The sequence below is a fragment of the Alexandromys fortis genome, unplaced genomic scaffold (genome assembly GCF_014885135.2).
Source record: "Alexandromys fortis isolate MF-2015 unplaced genomic scaffold, M_Fortis_MF-2015_v1.1 scaffold_14, whole genome shotgun sequence".
NCBI lineage: Eukaryota > Metazoa > Chordata > Mammalia > Rodentia > Cricetidae > Alexandromys > Alexandromys fortis.
The window spans coordinates 14,838,009-14,853,751 of NW_026067910.1; the positions used below are offsets into that span (position 1 = coordinate 14,838,009).

Consider the following 15,743-nt stretch of genomic DNA (forward strand, 5'->3'; position numbering starts at 1 on the left):
TAGTAGTGATACAGATATTGAAGACTGCATTCCTTCTGCCTACCTGGTCTCACGCCAGCCATCAGAGCAGCTGAAACTTTCACCTCTTCACAGATGAGAAGGCTTATCATGGCAGAGCACAGGTGAGGAGGGGGCAGAGCAGAATCTATATTCAGGCTGATTGCAAAAGTGATATTATTTGAGCTGTTTCTAGAACAGAAGTGCAAATAAGGAAAGTAGGGCAGTAGGATAAAGTTGAAGAAATAGGATGTGCTGCCCTCTGTTTTCCTTGAGAAGCCATGTATGAGCACAGATAGCTGAGGGGAAGCAGGCACAGAGTGGATGCTAAAAAGATACATCACAGAAAGCTTCCATGGGGGAATCCGTTCCACAAGAGGAGAGAGAAGCAGAAGCACATAGCAGTCCAATGATGAGAGAGGATTTCTGGCTAGTCAATAACAAATGTGCTTTCACATAGACTAGTTTTACTGGAAAGTGTACTTAGGTGAGACTCAATAGCTGGGTAGAGTCACCTCTATGGTAGAAAACTTTATTTTCTTTCACAGCAAGACCTTTCTTCTATTGACATATGGCATGGTTTTAATTTAATTAGTACAACAGTGGGTGTGATACAAACCACATAGCTGAGCAGAACAATTCTGCACTGTGTTGTGTCACGCAAACCAAAGATAGAAGCATGTCTGATTTGTATGCACATCTGCTCTCCCATCCAAAGGAATAAAGCATATTTAAGACTTGGAAATATCCTACATGTGACTAAGTCATGTTAAAGGAGATGTAGTAAGAGGAGGAACACACAAAAATTCATTTACTTATTAGAGGCTAAGTCTTTTCAAGATGCAAAGGGTACTAACTTATGCAACTCTGAGAGTTTAAGAACTCTGAGTGCCAAATTGCTTTCTGTCTCTTATCTTATAACCTACTTATGGACTGCATTTAGAACTGGGCATTTAGAACTGCTTCCCTCTCTAGTATTCCTAGTGAAACAGGAGAAATTTAGAGACCAGAGCCTTGAACCTGACTCCACCAGGAGAGGTGAGTTTCTGGGTTCCCAGATGGAGGCCTGCCCCCATCCTGTGCCCTACCCCAACCCACCAAAGCCTCAGAGACCTGGGTGTAGCCTTTTCACTCCTCCAAACTAACCTCCACTGCATCTGTGACCACAAGAGCCTTGGTCCTACCTACACCTTCAGAACCAACCACCAGCCTTGGACCTACCTACACCTAGAGGAGCCCCAGAGTGATATCAGACACCACCAGAGGCATAGCCCTGTCTTCACTTGGAGGAAGAGCAACCACCTAACCCACAGGCCTCACCTGTACCAATTGGAAGAAGAGGGACCCCCTGAATCACAGACACCACTTGAACCCATTGGAGGAAGAGATGGGTAGACAACCTTGTAAGAATATATTTAACCGCTGGGCAGTGGTGGCACATGCCTTTAATCCCAGCACTTGGAAGGCAGAGGTAGGTGGATCTCTGTGAGTTCGAGACCAGCCTGGTCTACAAGAGCTAGTTCTAAGACAGTTAGGGTTATGACACAGAGAAACCCTGTCTGAAAGAAAGAAAGAAAGAAAGAAAGAAAGAAAGAAAGAAAGAAAGAAAGACATTCAACAACATAAAGAGTAATACAGTGCCACCAGAAACTAGTATGATTCTACACTAGCAAGGCCTGAATATCCTAATGCAGATGAAGAAAATGACCTTAAAAATAACTTTATGAAGATGATAAAGGCCCTTAAAGAGGAAATGAAAAATTCCTTTAAAGAAGTGGAGGAAAAGAAAACAAAAAATTGGAAGAAATCAATAAAAATTAATAAATCCCTTTAAAAAAAAGTCAAGAAAACCAATCATACAGGTAAAGAAAATGGTTCAAGACTTGAAAACTGAAATAGAGGCAATAAAGAAAACACAAACTATACATAGTTAAGCACTAGGCCAACTTCCTGAAATCCCATCATAGAGAGGGAAAAGCAATTGTATGATTAAAAAGTTCAAGACCACAGAAACAGATGGCCTAAGCTAGTGGGAGCTCACTGACTCTGGACTGCCAGCAGGTAAACTTGTAGAGGATCAAACTAGGCCCTCTGAATGTGGGTGAAATGTGTCAAAGGGGTAATCTCGGGGGGGGGTCACTGGCAGTGTGACCAGAACTTATCTCTCATGTTTGAACTGGATTTTTGAAGCCCATTCTCTTTGGAGGGATACTTTGCTCAGCCTAAATATAGAGGGGAGGGTCTTGGTCCTGTCTCAAAATGATGTGCCAACTTTGCTAACTCCCCATGGGAAGGCTTACCCTCTCTCAGGAGTGGATGAGGTAGGAGGAATGTGGGGGTGGTGGGAGCAGGGGAGGGAGTGGGAACTGGGATTGGTATGTAAAATGAGAAAATATTATTTTAAAATAAAAAAAATAAAATACAAATACAGAAGACACTATGATCGACATATATAAGAATGACTTAGTTTTCATTCAGGTTAAAACTTGAGTTTTAAAATTATACAGCATAGTTAAAATTATGTACTATGACAGCCTTCATTTATTATGTACAATAAACAATGGAATAGAAAGGAAGGAAGGAAGGAAGGAAGGAAGGAAGGAAGGAAGGAAGGAAGGAAGGAAGAAAACACAAACCGAGGGAATTCTGGAAATGGAAAATCTGGGTAAATGATCAGGAACTACAAATGCAAGCATAACCAACATAATACAAGCGATGGAAGAAAGAATCTCAACTGTTGAAGATAAGATGGAGAAAATAGATTTATCGGTCAAAGAAAAAGTAAAATCCAAAAAATTATTAACACAACATATTCAGAAAATCCAGGATACCATGAGAAGACCAAATCCAAGAATAATAAGGATGGAAAAGAAAAAGAAGTCCAGCACAAAAAATATTTAACAAAATTGTAGATAAAAACTTTCCAACCTAAAGAAGAATACGCCTATGAATGTACAAGAAACTTACAGAACACCGAATAGACTGGATGAAGACAACGTCCCTTTGTCACATAATAATCAAGACATTAAACAGACAGAATAAAGAAGGAATATTAAGGAAAAAAGCCAAGTAACATATAAAGGCAGACCTATTAAAATTATACCTGACTTCTCAATAAAAACCATGGAAGCCAGAAGGTCCTGAGTAGACATTCTGCAGACATTAAGAGACCACAGATGCCAGACTATTTTATTATAATCTACCACAGACACTCCACGTTAAGTGCCTGTCTGTTGTAGTTTATAATAAAATAGTCACACACTAGCTCAGAATGGAGAATAATAAAGGTTTCTTTATTTAGGGGTAGACACACAGTCTTCTGCATGAGCTGGCTTCTTAGAACCTATTACCTATGGTGGGATACCTTGTTCAGTCTATGGGGGGTGGGGGCTTTGGTCCTGCCTCAAGAGATGTAACAGATTTTTTTTTGACTCCCCGTGGGAGGCCTCATGCTCACTGAGGAGTGGATGGAGGTGGAATGTGGGGGAAATGGGAGAAGAGGGAGGGAGAGGGAATTTGGATTGGTATGTAAATTGTTTTAAATTTTTTTAGAAGATTATTTTAAGAAAATAAAGGAGATTAAAAATACATTAAATCTGGGCATAGAAGCACCATAGGCAATTATTGAAAAAAAAAATAGTTCACAGACATTCACTCTGCCCAAAATAATCAAGTAGTAAAATATATACTCCACTTTTCTATGTAAAAAGGAAACAAGAAAACTCACAATTCTTTGAGGTGGGAAACAAGTTGGGATTTCTGTCCATGTTAAAGCATGTTAAAGTCTCACTCACAGGAAGATTAGGACAATATGAGAAAGGAAACATGAAGACAACAAATGGCTAGCAAGATGCAGGTTGAGCCTGGTTTTAATCTGAAAAGTTAATTATGGAAGCTAATATGCATTTTAAGGACTCAGTCACTGTCAACTAAGATCTGGCATATGTACACACACACACACACACACACACACACACACACACACACACACACACACGCAGAGCCCCAGAAAGAATGAGTAGCTTATCAAAGGTCATGTAGACAGCATGCAACAAAGGTTTCTATATAGATAATCTGACTTGAAAGTGACTGCTTTGAATTTCCCCTTAACATTATTTCTTAGTGAATAAAGCCAGTCTGTTACCAAGGGAAGGTACAAGTAATACATCAAAAAAACATAAAGTAATTTCACAAAATTATATACAACATTTATATAGATCATAGTCGTTTAGGCCAGATGACATTGCCTTGACTGTAGACTGAAATAACAGTATGCTGACAATTTCTACCAATTTATAAAATAAAGTAACACTATTTGAAAGTATGTGCTGAGCATGCCAAGTATTGGGCACTACAAATAGATTCTTCAAAGAGCATGGCACATGTTTACAAAAATGCCCCAAATAGGACAGGTAAATTCATAACAAGAATTATGATACAAGAATGGGATGCTTACAGTAGCATAAGTATGTGGATCAATAGTCTTCAACCTATCTCAAAACCAAATCATCTTATAATTTTACAAAACTGGAATAGTTTTTTACTGGCAGTTTCCACCCAATCAGCTTCCTAAGATGGGTTTTAAAGACTTAATACATCATAGTCTGAGAATCAGTGTGTTAGGAATGCTAGCATCATCAGCAATACCACAGCACTACACTTACATACTTCCCAGGAAGTTAATATCCAGAAATCAGAAGATTGTGGACTACGAGGCATCTTGACTTTTGTAAGGTACCAGGACGCCCTAAGAAAGTGGTGGAAGCTATGATGTGTTTTGCAGGAAGATTCCAGCATGCTCCTGAAAGAGGAGCTCTATTCAACCAGGAACAAAGGTGGGGATTCCTGAGAAAATGAATCCACTTTAACATAGTAAATGTAATATTGAAAAGCAAGGTTTGAAAGATAAATTACTGGTTAAAGCTAACAAGTAATTTCAGGATGGGAAATTAATCACTAAATCTAATCACTGAATCTAATCACTAAAATTAATCACTGAAATTAATCACTAAATCTAATCACTGAAGATGGGAAGGAAGAGGGCTCCTGTCATCATGTGAAATGATCCACCACAGATAATTTGGAGTGAGGAGGCTAAAAATGAGGCAGAGACAAAGCTTACGGACAGAGAACAGGGTTTTACTATCTCAGAATGAACCTCTGAGATCCTAGAAAGTAACAGGAAGAAAACTGACCAAAAACAGTGTGGAATGAGAGAGCAAAAGGGAAAACAATGTATATTTTAAAATGCTTTAGTTTAAAGGATTTAGCTAATATATCAAATTTTGACTATGAAGGCATCATCACTTTGCTTAAAGCTACCTAGAGAGAAAGCTTTTAATAATAATTATTAAAATGTATGCATCTGTATTTTAAAACTTGCACACTTGAAGCTAGTATCTTGCTAAGTGTTTGGAGAACATCATAATGTCACTTCTGTCTCAAATATATATTTACTTTTCTATTTTAAAATCTAACACACACATTAGCCCACACTAGTATAAGACCCAGTTTTTATTATAATGTATTTCTAATGATTTTTCCAAAGTATTTTTTAGTTAGGGTGCAGAATATTGAGTTTCATTAACACATTTTCATACATATATATCATTGCAGTTTTTTGTTTTTGTTTTTCTAGACAGACTGTTTCTATAGCTTTGGAGCCTGTCCTGGAACTAGCTCTTATAGATCAGGATGGACTCAAACTCACAGAGATCCACCTGCCTCTGCCTCCCGAGTGCTGGGATTAAAAGTGTGCGCCACCACCACCTAGCTATATCATTGTTTTTTGACCATAGTTGATCCCATAATCCCCTCTCCTCTCCATTTCTCCTACTCACTGGCTACCTTCCTCTCCAAATAGTTTGACTTTTGCTCTCACGTCACATGTTTATGCAATTAAATTAAACCAGTGTTCCACATATGAGAAACATTATGTGATATTAATACACTAGGAGTTAGATGGACTCTCTGGCAGACATATTGGGGGCAGGCATGATATGAAATAAAGGTGGTGAAATTTTCACCATGGCTGGATTTTTCCTCAGTCTCCTGACTGGAAACAAAAGTCTTAATGCTTAAAACAAAGTCATTGTTGTTTTTTTTGCCGTCCAATGGACTGCCTCAAAAAGGTCATAGGCTAGATCAGGACATATTATGCAACAGTTGTGGGCTGATCAACACCCTAAAATCAGGAGAGAAAATTGCTTCAAAGACTTTAAAACTCCAGGCCCCAAGAAAAAGTTGGATTTTTCAGCTTCTGTCTCTGCTTTGCAGAGGCTCTTTTTCCCTGTGCATCTGCTGCATGCATGTGTTCTCTCAATCCTCCAGTAAGTACCTTCCTTTAGCTGATTTTTCTGTTTGTGGTGTTTGAGACTCCTCTACTGCCAAGATTTTTCTTGCCTTTTCAATGTTTAACTAGTAGAAAAATCAAATTTGATCTAGAGCCTTAGACTGCATTAATACTAGTTTACCTTTCATCCATTACACGCTAGTTCCAGTGGTTTTTAGCTTATTGACATGTACATTTGTTTGTTTGTTTGTTTGTTTGTTTGTTTTTGTTTTTCGAGACAGGGTTTCTCTGTGGTTTTGGAGCCTGTCCTGGAACTAGCTCTTGTAGACCAGGCTGGTCTCGAACTCACAGAGATCCGCCTGCCTCTGCCTCCCGAGTGCTGGGATTAAAGGCGTGCGCCACCACCGCCCGGATTGACATGTACATTTGGAGGTGCTTGATAGGTGCTTTAGATTTTTATTTTGACATACCTCTGTGGGTGTCTGTTGAGCCTTTTTTTCAGATTTTGGCAAATCTTTACTTCCTCTTCTTTTTAAGGATAGCTGAAACAAAACAAGGACATGATTAGTTTGTAAATTATAGCTTTTAACTCAATTGTTTTTAAGTGTCCTAGTCTCATGAGGCAGCGGTGGGGAAGAGACAGAAATCTTTAATAAATAAATAAATAAAAAAATTGGTTATAAAAATTGAAAAAAAAAAACCAAGACAAACAAAAGGAGTTCCTAAGGAAGTAAGAATTCCGGAGACACACAGATAAAGATACAATGTTCCTGGAACCAGAGATGTACATCACAGTAGAATGTAGCTAGCAATTAACCATTTACTGTGAAATGCAGAAAAACAACTCAGGTTCAACATGCTATAGAGCTTACATGTAAGCAAGTGTCAGTTAGCATTCTTTACCACTAAGAGAAAAAAAGATTAAGTTGTTGTTCCTTTGCTGATTTGGTTGCAACAAACTCACCAAGACATTTTCAGTGGACTCATGCAGAATGTAGAGAACTTCACCCTCTTACCCCACACACCCTTCAAACCTCACTGTGACGCAATGGGAAGTGGAGAGTGGGTGGTGAGATTAGCAGGTGGCCTGGAAGCCTCAGGAATGTGGACTTTTCCCAGAGAGGCTTAGAGTCTAGATCATTATGTAAACTCTCCTATATTTGGTGAGAACTGGTCAAAACTAAAATGAAACAAACACCAACTCACAGAATATTAACTTGTGTCCATGTCATGGACTAGTACTCTATAATCACTGGCCCTCACTTCCGGATCTCACTCTAATAATAATTGACCTGTGTAAATACTAAGTATAAATACTAAGTACCCATGAGTGGCCATCTATCATATGCCACTACGTACTGAGATACAGAATCAAAGTTTAATTAGGTACCACACATTTCACTAGAGACTCAAATTAGATAAGGGAGAGAGGATGCCGATAATTACAGTGCATGGTGGGAAATGCAGTGCCTTGGGCTGTACAAAGCATGGATTATATTTTTCTTAGTACAGCATCACCTCCATGACAAAAAAAGCCTACCACTGGGCAGAGTGTGGAAAATATTTTCTGAACAAATGAGTAAATATAAAATACAAAGTTCTCCAGCCTATGAGAAGAACAAGAGTAGAGAGGTACAATAGAAACAGAAATAGCTTCTTGAAACAGGAAGCCTTGTGTGAATATAAAGAACTGAAAATTAAATCCTTCATATGTCAATTTCTCATTCGCCAGTCAATGGTAAAGGAAAGTAACCGCATAGATGGTGGGGGGAAATATACGGCTGTAACTGTTCTTACTCAGGATGAGATTCAAGCTACACAGGTCAATGGGTAGAGAATGGAATTGTTTAGAACAGTAGTTCTCAACCTTCCTAATGCTGTGATGATGTAATACAGTTGTCCATGCTGTGGTGACCTCCATCCATAAAATTATTTCATTACTACTTCACAACTGCAAGTTTGCTCCTCTTATGAATTGCAATGTAAATATCTAATATATGGCCCTGTGAGGGTATGACCCACAAGTTGAGAACCTGTGCTCTAGCCACCCATACACTAAGTTGTTTATGTGATGATGGTTTCCTGCTAAAACTCTACCCCTCCCTGCTTCCTGTGCAGCTAGCTGAGGCAACTTCAGAAGGGGAGGGCTATAGGAGAAAATACGCCATAGACCTTGTTGTCCCTCCAAAGGATGATAGCCATCTTTTATCCTCAAGTCTTCTCAACTGTGCATGTGGGTGAAATTATGCTCCTTTGCCTTGTCTGCCAGGGAACACAGCCCTACCTGTCTGAGGTCAGATGCCTCTCTTTTTCTGCCTTCCATCTCATTTAAACCACCTCAGAGATCTAACACATGGTGCCAAAACTCCGGACAGGAAACTGGAGGCCACCAGCTGCTCAAGCCCTCCAAGGCAGCACCAACCTCCCTTGCTCTCCTAGGCTTACCTGCCGTAGGCCTGGCAGGGCTGCCTGCTTCTATCAGGTGACTGCTTCTTCTCACTCCACCATCTCAGTGCTTTCTTCTCTCTCTTTCCTCTGCCTTCCCCTGACACACTCTGACCTTCTGACTGGGAAGCTAAGTGCCATTCAACAAGAACACATTTGCAGCATACCCCAAAATGCCGGAACAAAGTAATTCATGGAATTAGGTTAGGTCTTAAAGCTCATGGGATCCCCAACCCCCTCAGTCTAGACTTGAGATTTGCTCAGCCAAAGGCACTGGGGAATTTCCACTGACTGTGAGAAAATTTGGCAGAAAATCTCGGAAATTTTCTATTAACCTGCCACTTGTCAGTGGAACACCCTGAAACCTTTCAGGGCTTTTAGTGCAGTTTCTTGACTCAAGAATCACAGGGTCTGGGGGTATACCTAACCTATTTTCCAGACACATTTGCTCAATACAAAACTTGGGGGGCACTTTGAATAGGATATTGATCTCTCTGTTTTTGCTTTGGTTCCATACCCATTGTAGAGTCAAAATTATCTGTTCCAAAAGACACTCCTAGCTTGTTTGCTGGCTAAAAGGAGCTGCAATTAGGAGAACTGAAACCAGAAACTCTCTTTTGTCTCTCTATGCATATCTGGCCTCAGTATATACAGAACAATCACAGTCATTGCCCAGAATTTGGAACTTTTGATTTTAATATGCAAACTGATTTACGATAACTTTATAAAACAGAATGGTGAGAGTGGTCTGAGGTCCCTCACCCATAAAACACCCAGTTCATTTTAAACTTTCTCATCTCTACTACTCAGTTCTGGTTTGTAACTCTGCCCAGACAAGAATGCCTGCCCCTTCTGCAAGGCCGCTAAACTTGTATCTTTATAATCCCTGAGTGGAGATAGGATTCCTGCCTTTGGCCTGCCTTTGTTTCTGTCCCTCCAAACCTGGATATATCTTTTTAGTTCTCTCAATACTAGCCCCCCTTCTTGGTTTTGTTCACTAAAATGTTGACGGTTATAGATATCTTTGAAGGTTTTGCTGAAATGAAAATTTTATTTATCTCAGGATCTATATTAGCCTTGGGTGCATGGTTTAAAAGTCTGTAAAATTCCGGTAAGAATGGCTAGATTAAAATCTACCATAAAAGGAATTGACAGTTAAAAGTCCATGTGTAAGTAATCTTAATTTCCTGTAGCATACTATACATGTAACTTGTTTAGGAAAATAGATGTTTTTGAAGACAAAAAGGAGGTATGCTGGAAGGGATTACCTTACCAGGGAGGTAGGTTCACCTCTGAGTAAATAAAAACCTTGTGACTTGCTGCCATCTTGACCAATGACCTCAGCAGGATATAAGCAACCATGTGGTTGGCCACCATCTTAACTGGTAACCTCAATGAAACGAAAGCAGTCATTTAAGAAGTGTTGGTTACAAAATCGTTACTGGTCACAGTCAATGTCTTTATAAAAGATGAAAGAGGAATATGATACAGAAATGATGGGGAAAGGGATAGATTATTAAATCTACTTGAATCTAAAAAACAACTGTTAATCTCAAAATGTTTTTTATTGGTGGGGATTTTAGTTTATTGATATAAATTTAAAATTAATGTTGTTATACCATATGTATATTTCTACTCTTGTTTAAAGGTATTGTGTTTATACAGCTCAACTAAAAATGTAATGTATAATTAAGAAATAGAGATTTACAAAAAATACAGCTAGTCATCTATAATAGTCAAACTTATAGTTTTGTTAGGTTTTGTAGATATACAAAGATATATTTCAAATAGATAATCTTCAAACACTTCAAAGACCTAAATAATATGATATTTAAAATCAAATTATCAAATTAATAATTAATAACAGGCTTTTTTGATAGTAAGATATGTCTTTTACTGGCAACATCAATATACTTCAGAGAAGACAAAGGGCATCAAAAAATTCCATATAGGGTTTATTTTCTTTATGGCAAATGCTAGCTATGTGGGCAAAGAAACTGTCTTTGCCTGAATTGCTGAAAGCTACTGTCTAAACTGAACCAATAAGACATAAGAAATGTGATTACCAAGCTTTGCTAAAAGAAGGTAGAACAGTCCTACAAAATTCCCTGCTTCAAAGGAAAGTCTATCAGATATGCAAGACCTGTAGGACAAAGATGAATGCCCCAATGTTACAGAGGAACTTTGGTTGCCTGTCTAGTAAGCCAGCTATTTCTGTCCTTTCTCACATTTTTTTTGGAAGTTGCTTGCCTGTATTTCCTGCTTACTCAGGTAATATTATTCCCTTCTCAAATCTTTGATGGAATTAAATACTAGATTATTATAGTTGCAATTTTTTAATTATGATAAAAGATAAATTAGATATAAAAGTTTAAGCTCACCAAGATAGGATAGATAATTAAATATTTTCTCTAATTTTGTCAAATAAAATAGATTAGATATTGTAACTATAATTAGTACTTGATAACTGTTTCATTGTATGTAGTTTTACCATGTTAAAGCTAAAGCTTTCCTTTTTTGATTAGGCAGAAAGAAAGGGTGAAATGCTGTGGCATAATCCTTTTGTATGTTACAAATATGTTTTACTCTCATGGGTTTATAAAGAAGCTGCTTTGGCTTATAGCAAGACAGAATGAGTCCAGGCAGGAATACCAAACTGAAAATACAGAAAGGAAAAAGGGCAGAGACAGAGAAAGAAGAGATGCAAGCAGCCATTGGGGAAGCAAGATGCTAGACAGGTAAAACTATGAGCCATGTGGCAAAATATAGATGAATAGAAATGGGTTAATTTAGTTGTTAGAGCTAGTTAGTAGAAAGTCTGAGCTATAGGCTGATCATTTGTATCATTAATATAAGTTTTTGTATGTTTGTTTGGGACCGGACTATTGGGACAAAAGAAAAGCCCTGCCTCCATTTATGGTCAAGCTATGTCAGCTTGAAGTAGTTAAAGAGACTGGCACCCCCAAACCTCATAAAACAGCTTGGGTGACCAATGAAACATGGGCCACCCCACTTACTCCTCTTCTTGCCACTCAGGACTCAGAATTAAAACTGCTAGACTGAAGTCTTCCTTTGGTGTGGAAAATTTTTCTGCATATGTGTTGCTTTCATTGGTTAAAGAATAAAGAAGCTGGCTTGGCCTGTGATAGGGCAGACTAGAGTTAGGTGGGGAAAACTAAAACAGAATGCTGGGAGAAAGAAGGCGGAGTCAGGGAGAAGCTATGGAGTCACCACCAGAAACAGACACAAGTGGCTAGCCAGAACCTTACCGGTAAGCCATGAGCCTTGTGGTAACATGCAGCATAATGGAAATGGGTTAATCCTGGCTGTCAGAGCTAGCTATCAATACACTCAAGCTATTGGCCAAACAGTACTGAAAATACTGGGCAGCTGGGAATGAACAGCGTCCTCTGCCAACATTCCTTGAATCAACTAACCTCTCAGTCCTATCAACCCTCAGAAAAAAAAAATCCTTAGAGAAATGTCAGATCGGCATAATATCCATCAGAACCCACTGAATTCCTTGGTCTGGTACTGTGCTACATGAAAAGGGACTAGATCTGATTATTGCTAATGATGGGATTTGTGCCCTCCTCCACAAATGATGCTTCTTCCACAGCACTGCATTCTACCTGGTTTGCTCTGGGGCACTAGAAACAGGTAACGGACAAAAAGTCAACCACAGGTCTCCTAAGGATGGACTTTTGCTCCTTCCCACTCTGGATTCTACCCTTGATCTTCTTTCTTATGTTTTTACCCTGTCTTTTAAAAGGTTTTTATTTCTGAACTTCACCCTATAACCAAACAAAATGTTCCACATAAGCTACACCAATGACTCTCACCCTACAGTAGCTCCATTTGTTCTATTTGTTTCCTGATACATCTGCCAAAGATTCCTTTAGACACTGTGGAGAAATTCTGGCTGCAAGGGACCTTCAGATTTCACCCCAGGCCATATACAATTCTATACACTGGTCCTTTTTTCTCTCCTGTTCCTTTCTTTTGGTGCTCTGTAGGTCCTAGTTGCCTCTACTAGCTCATTTTGATGCAGCACTCCTGGCAGTGGAACCAGTCTCTGTCACTATGAGTCAACTCTCATCCCACTTCCTCTCACAGACCCTTTCCATCTCTCCCATCTCTTCTCCTCCCTCTCCCTCCACCTTCCTGGGAAAGCCCTGTTTTACTCTGTAACCAAATCATCTGCTTAATGATTATTTTTCATTAAGTCTTTTCAGAAATACAGAAATAGAGAATGGCATTTACACGACCCATCATAGCCAATCAAGTTAAAACTTCCCTCAAGCTACGTGACCAGAGGACTTCTCTCTTCAACAGACCCAGAACTATACCCCTCCAACAATGACCCTCCACAGCAGGAAATGACTAAGAGAGAATCTATGCCTCCATTTTTCTGTATCTCCATTTTTCTCTATCTCCTTGATGTTTGAAATGATAGTTTCTTGCTAAAAGACTATACTTCCCAGCTTCCTTTTTGGCAAGGCAAAAAGAAAAGAGAACAGGGGGAGGAAACATGGTTCAGTCCTTTCTGCCCTTCTAAAATATGTAGCCATATTTTTCCTCAGGTGTTCTCATCCACCTTTGTGGAATGAGACATTCTCGACCACCCAGGTAAGTGATATTATGCCTGTTCACCTTGTCTACCAACAGATGTGGTCCCATCTGTCTAAGGACAGAGGCTTTCCATGTCTTTGGAGCCACTACAGAAATTTTCTTAGAATTAAAAGCTGTGGGTTCTGACTCAGCAGTTGTCAAGAAATACCTTTCTGTACACATTTTCCGAGAATACCAAGAATCTAGGAGGGTGCGCTGGTAAATCTGGAATATTTTTATACAGAGGCTATTATCTAAAGGAAGACTTAAATTTGTTTTCACTGAATATTGACTGAATATATTTTATAAAGAATGCGTTCTATTATTTTTTACAGCTCACTTCATACTGTGCCACAGTTGTAAAGAAACCAAATGCAATCATCATTATTTGAAGAGTTCCCAGTTTGTTTGACACAGCCAGTTCACTGGTCAATTCAATAATGCCACAAAAGCATTGATAATGTAAAACGATGAATAATTGGCCTTGATTATGCACTAATTCATGTCAACACTCTATACATACATCAACTAATCACTTTGAAGGTGCTGAACCAAGAATGTAGCAAAATATATAAGCAAATGTTTTTTTCCCCTAACTGCAGTCATTAAATCAACAACACTAATGTCATTAGGAAGCTGTTAGAAAAGCAACTTCTTGAGACACATCCTTGATCCAGTGAATTGCAAACACTGGGACTTATCTACAACTCAAAAAAACCTTTAAGTTTTTCTTCTCTCTCTTTTTTTTCCTTTTTCTCTTTCTTTCTTTCTTTCTTTCTTTCTTTCTTTCTTTCTTTCTTTCTTTCTTTCTTTCTTTTTCTTTTTTTTTTGAGACACAGTTCTAACTAGGTAGCCCAAGCTAGCTAGAACTAGCTGGCCATACCCCTGCTTCACCTCTCTTAGTGCCTAGATTACAGATGGAGGCAACTCACCTAGGCTCAGCCAATGATTCTGTTGTTAGGTCTGCCTTGGTCTAAAGTCACTACTAGAATGCAAGTAAGATTGCTTAAGCCTGACATGCTGAGGTGGGTTCCCTTGACCCTCCTGGTGGAAAAGAAGATCTGATTCCTCTACATTAACATCATACTTCTATATACAACCCCCTACATGCCTGCCTAGGCAGACACCAGCCACAAGTCACTCCCAATAGATAAACTAATAAATGAAAGGGAGAAAAAACAAACAAGTAACAACTTGGTATGTAGTTGAATGATATTTTAACCCAAGTCTGTGATCTTTTATTGTTATTAATTAGATCACAAAGGAGAAAGGATTAATCCAGTGTCTTGCTAGACCTGGTGGGGAAAGCTACACCGCATACTGAATCTGATGTATAAGCAATCAGGTCATGGTAGAAAGAAATAAAAAAAAAAAAACGAAGAGAGAAGGAATTGTAAAGCTTTTGTATAGAAATAAAATCTATTCTTGAGAAACAGAAATTCAGTATGGGTGTGGTGGGAAAGGAAAAGTATGACATGAGATTCTTGGTGATCTATGTCAGACCTGGAAAGAAATGGACAAGGTCTGGATTCTATCTCATTTGTAGCGAATAATTGCTTTAATTAGAAGCAATGGTAACTTTTAAGAAAAAAAGTGTCATTAGACCATCACAATTCAGAAACACAAAGCCACAGAAATTGCAGTCCAAAGGGCAGATGTGCAAGAGTAAAGAGAAAAGCACGTTCTTGCTCTGAAAATACCGTTTGTCCTTTGTGTCCATCCATTGTACATATACAATGTGATGCTAGTTTTAACTGTGAATTTGAAACAGTTTAGAAGGGATTATCAATGATAGATTGTCAAATTAGGTTGGCATGTGGGCATTTGTGTGGCAGGAAGGTATCCTGATGGTGTTCATTGAGCCAGGACAACCTGCCCAGCTTGTTTGACATCATTCTCTAGGCAGGGAATCTTGAACAGGGTGAGTGGAAGGAAGGGCACCAGCACAGGCCCACATGCATTCATTCTCTTGTCTTTGGTCTCTTCTAGCTGCTCCAACTTTTTGTTGTCTTGACTTCCCCACAGTGACAGATTCTAACTGGGAACGGAGAGCTAACCTAAACTTTCTCCCTTCAGTTGCATTTGTTGGGGTGTTTTATCACAGCAACACGAAATGCTGTAAACAAAAGTTACTTTGGTAATTTGAATTGGCCCTCATAAGCTCATAGAGAGTGGCACTATTTAGAAGTGTGGCCTTGTTGAAGTTGGTATGGCCTTGTTGGAGGAAGTATATCATTGTGGGGTGACCTTGAGGTTTCCTATGCTCAGGATACCACCCAGTGTCTCAGTCCCCTTTCTTTTGCCTTCTGATCGAGATGTGCATAGCACCATGTCTGCTTGTATCCTGCCATGCTTCCTGCCATGATGATAATGGACTGAACCTCTGAAACTGTAAGCT

The 15,743-nt window shown here is 39.0% G+C and overlaps 1 protein-coding gene across 1 annotated transcript in view; it reads right to left on the minus strand.

The window, feature by feature from the left end:
- Mtcl3 (MTCL family member 3) overlaps positions 1-15,743 on the minus strand; it is a 43,349-nt gene that overhangs the window by 4,850 nt on the left and 22,756 nt on the right. The window contains exon 5 of the mRNA XM_050138169.1: positions 6,760-6,831. Coding sequence (XP_049994126.1) covers positions 6,760-6,831 — 72 coding nt within the window. The remainder of the gene's footprint in view (positions 1-6,759; positions 6,832-15,743) is intronic.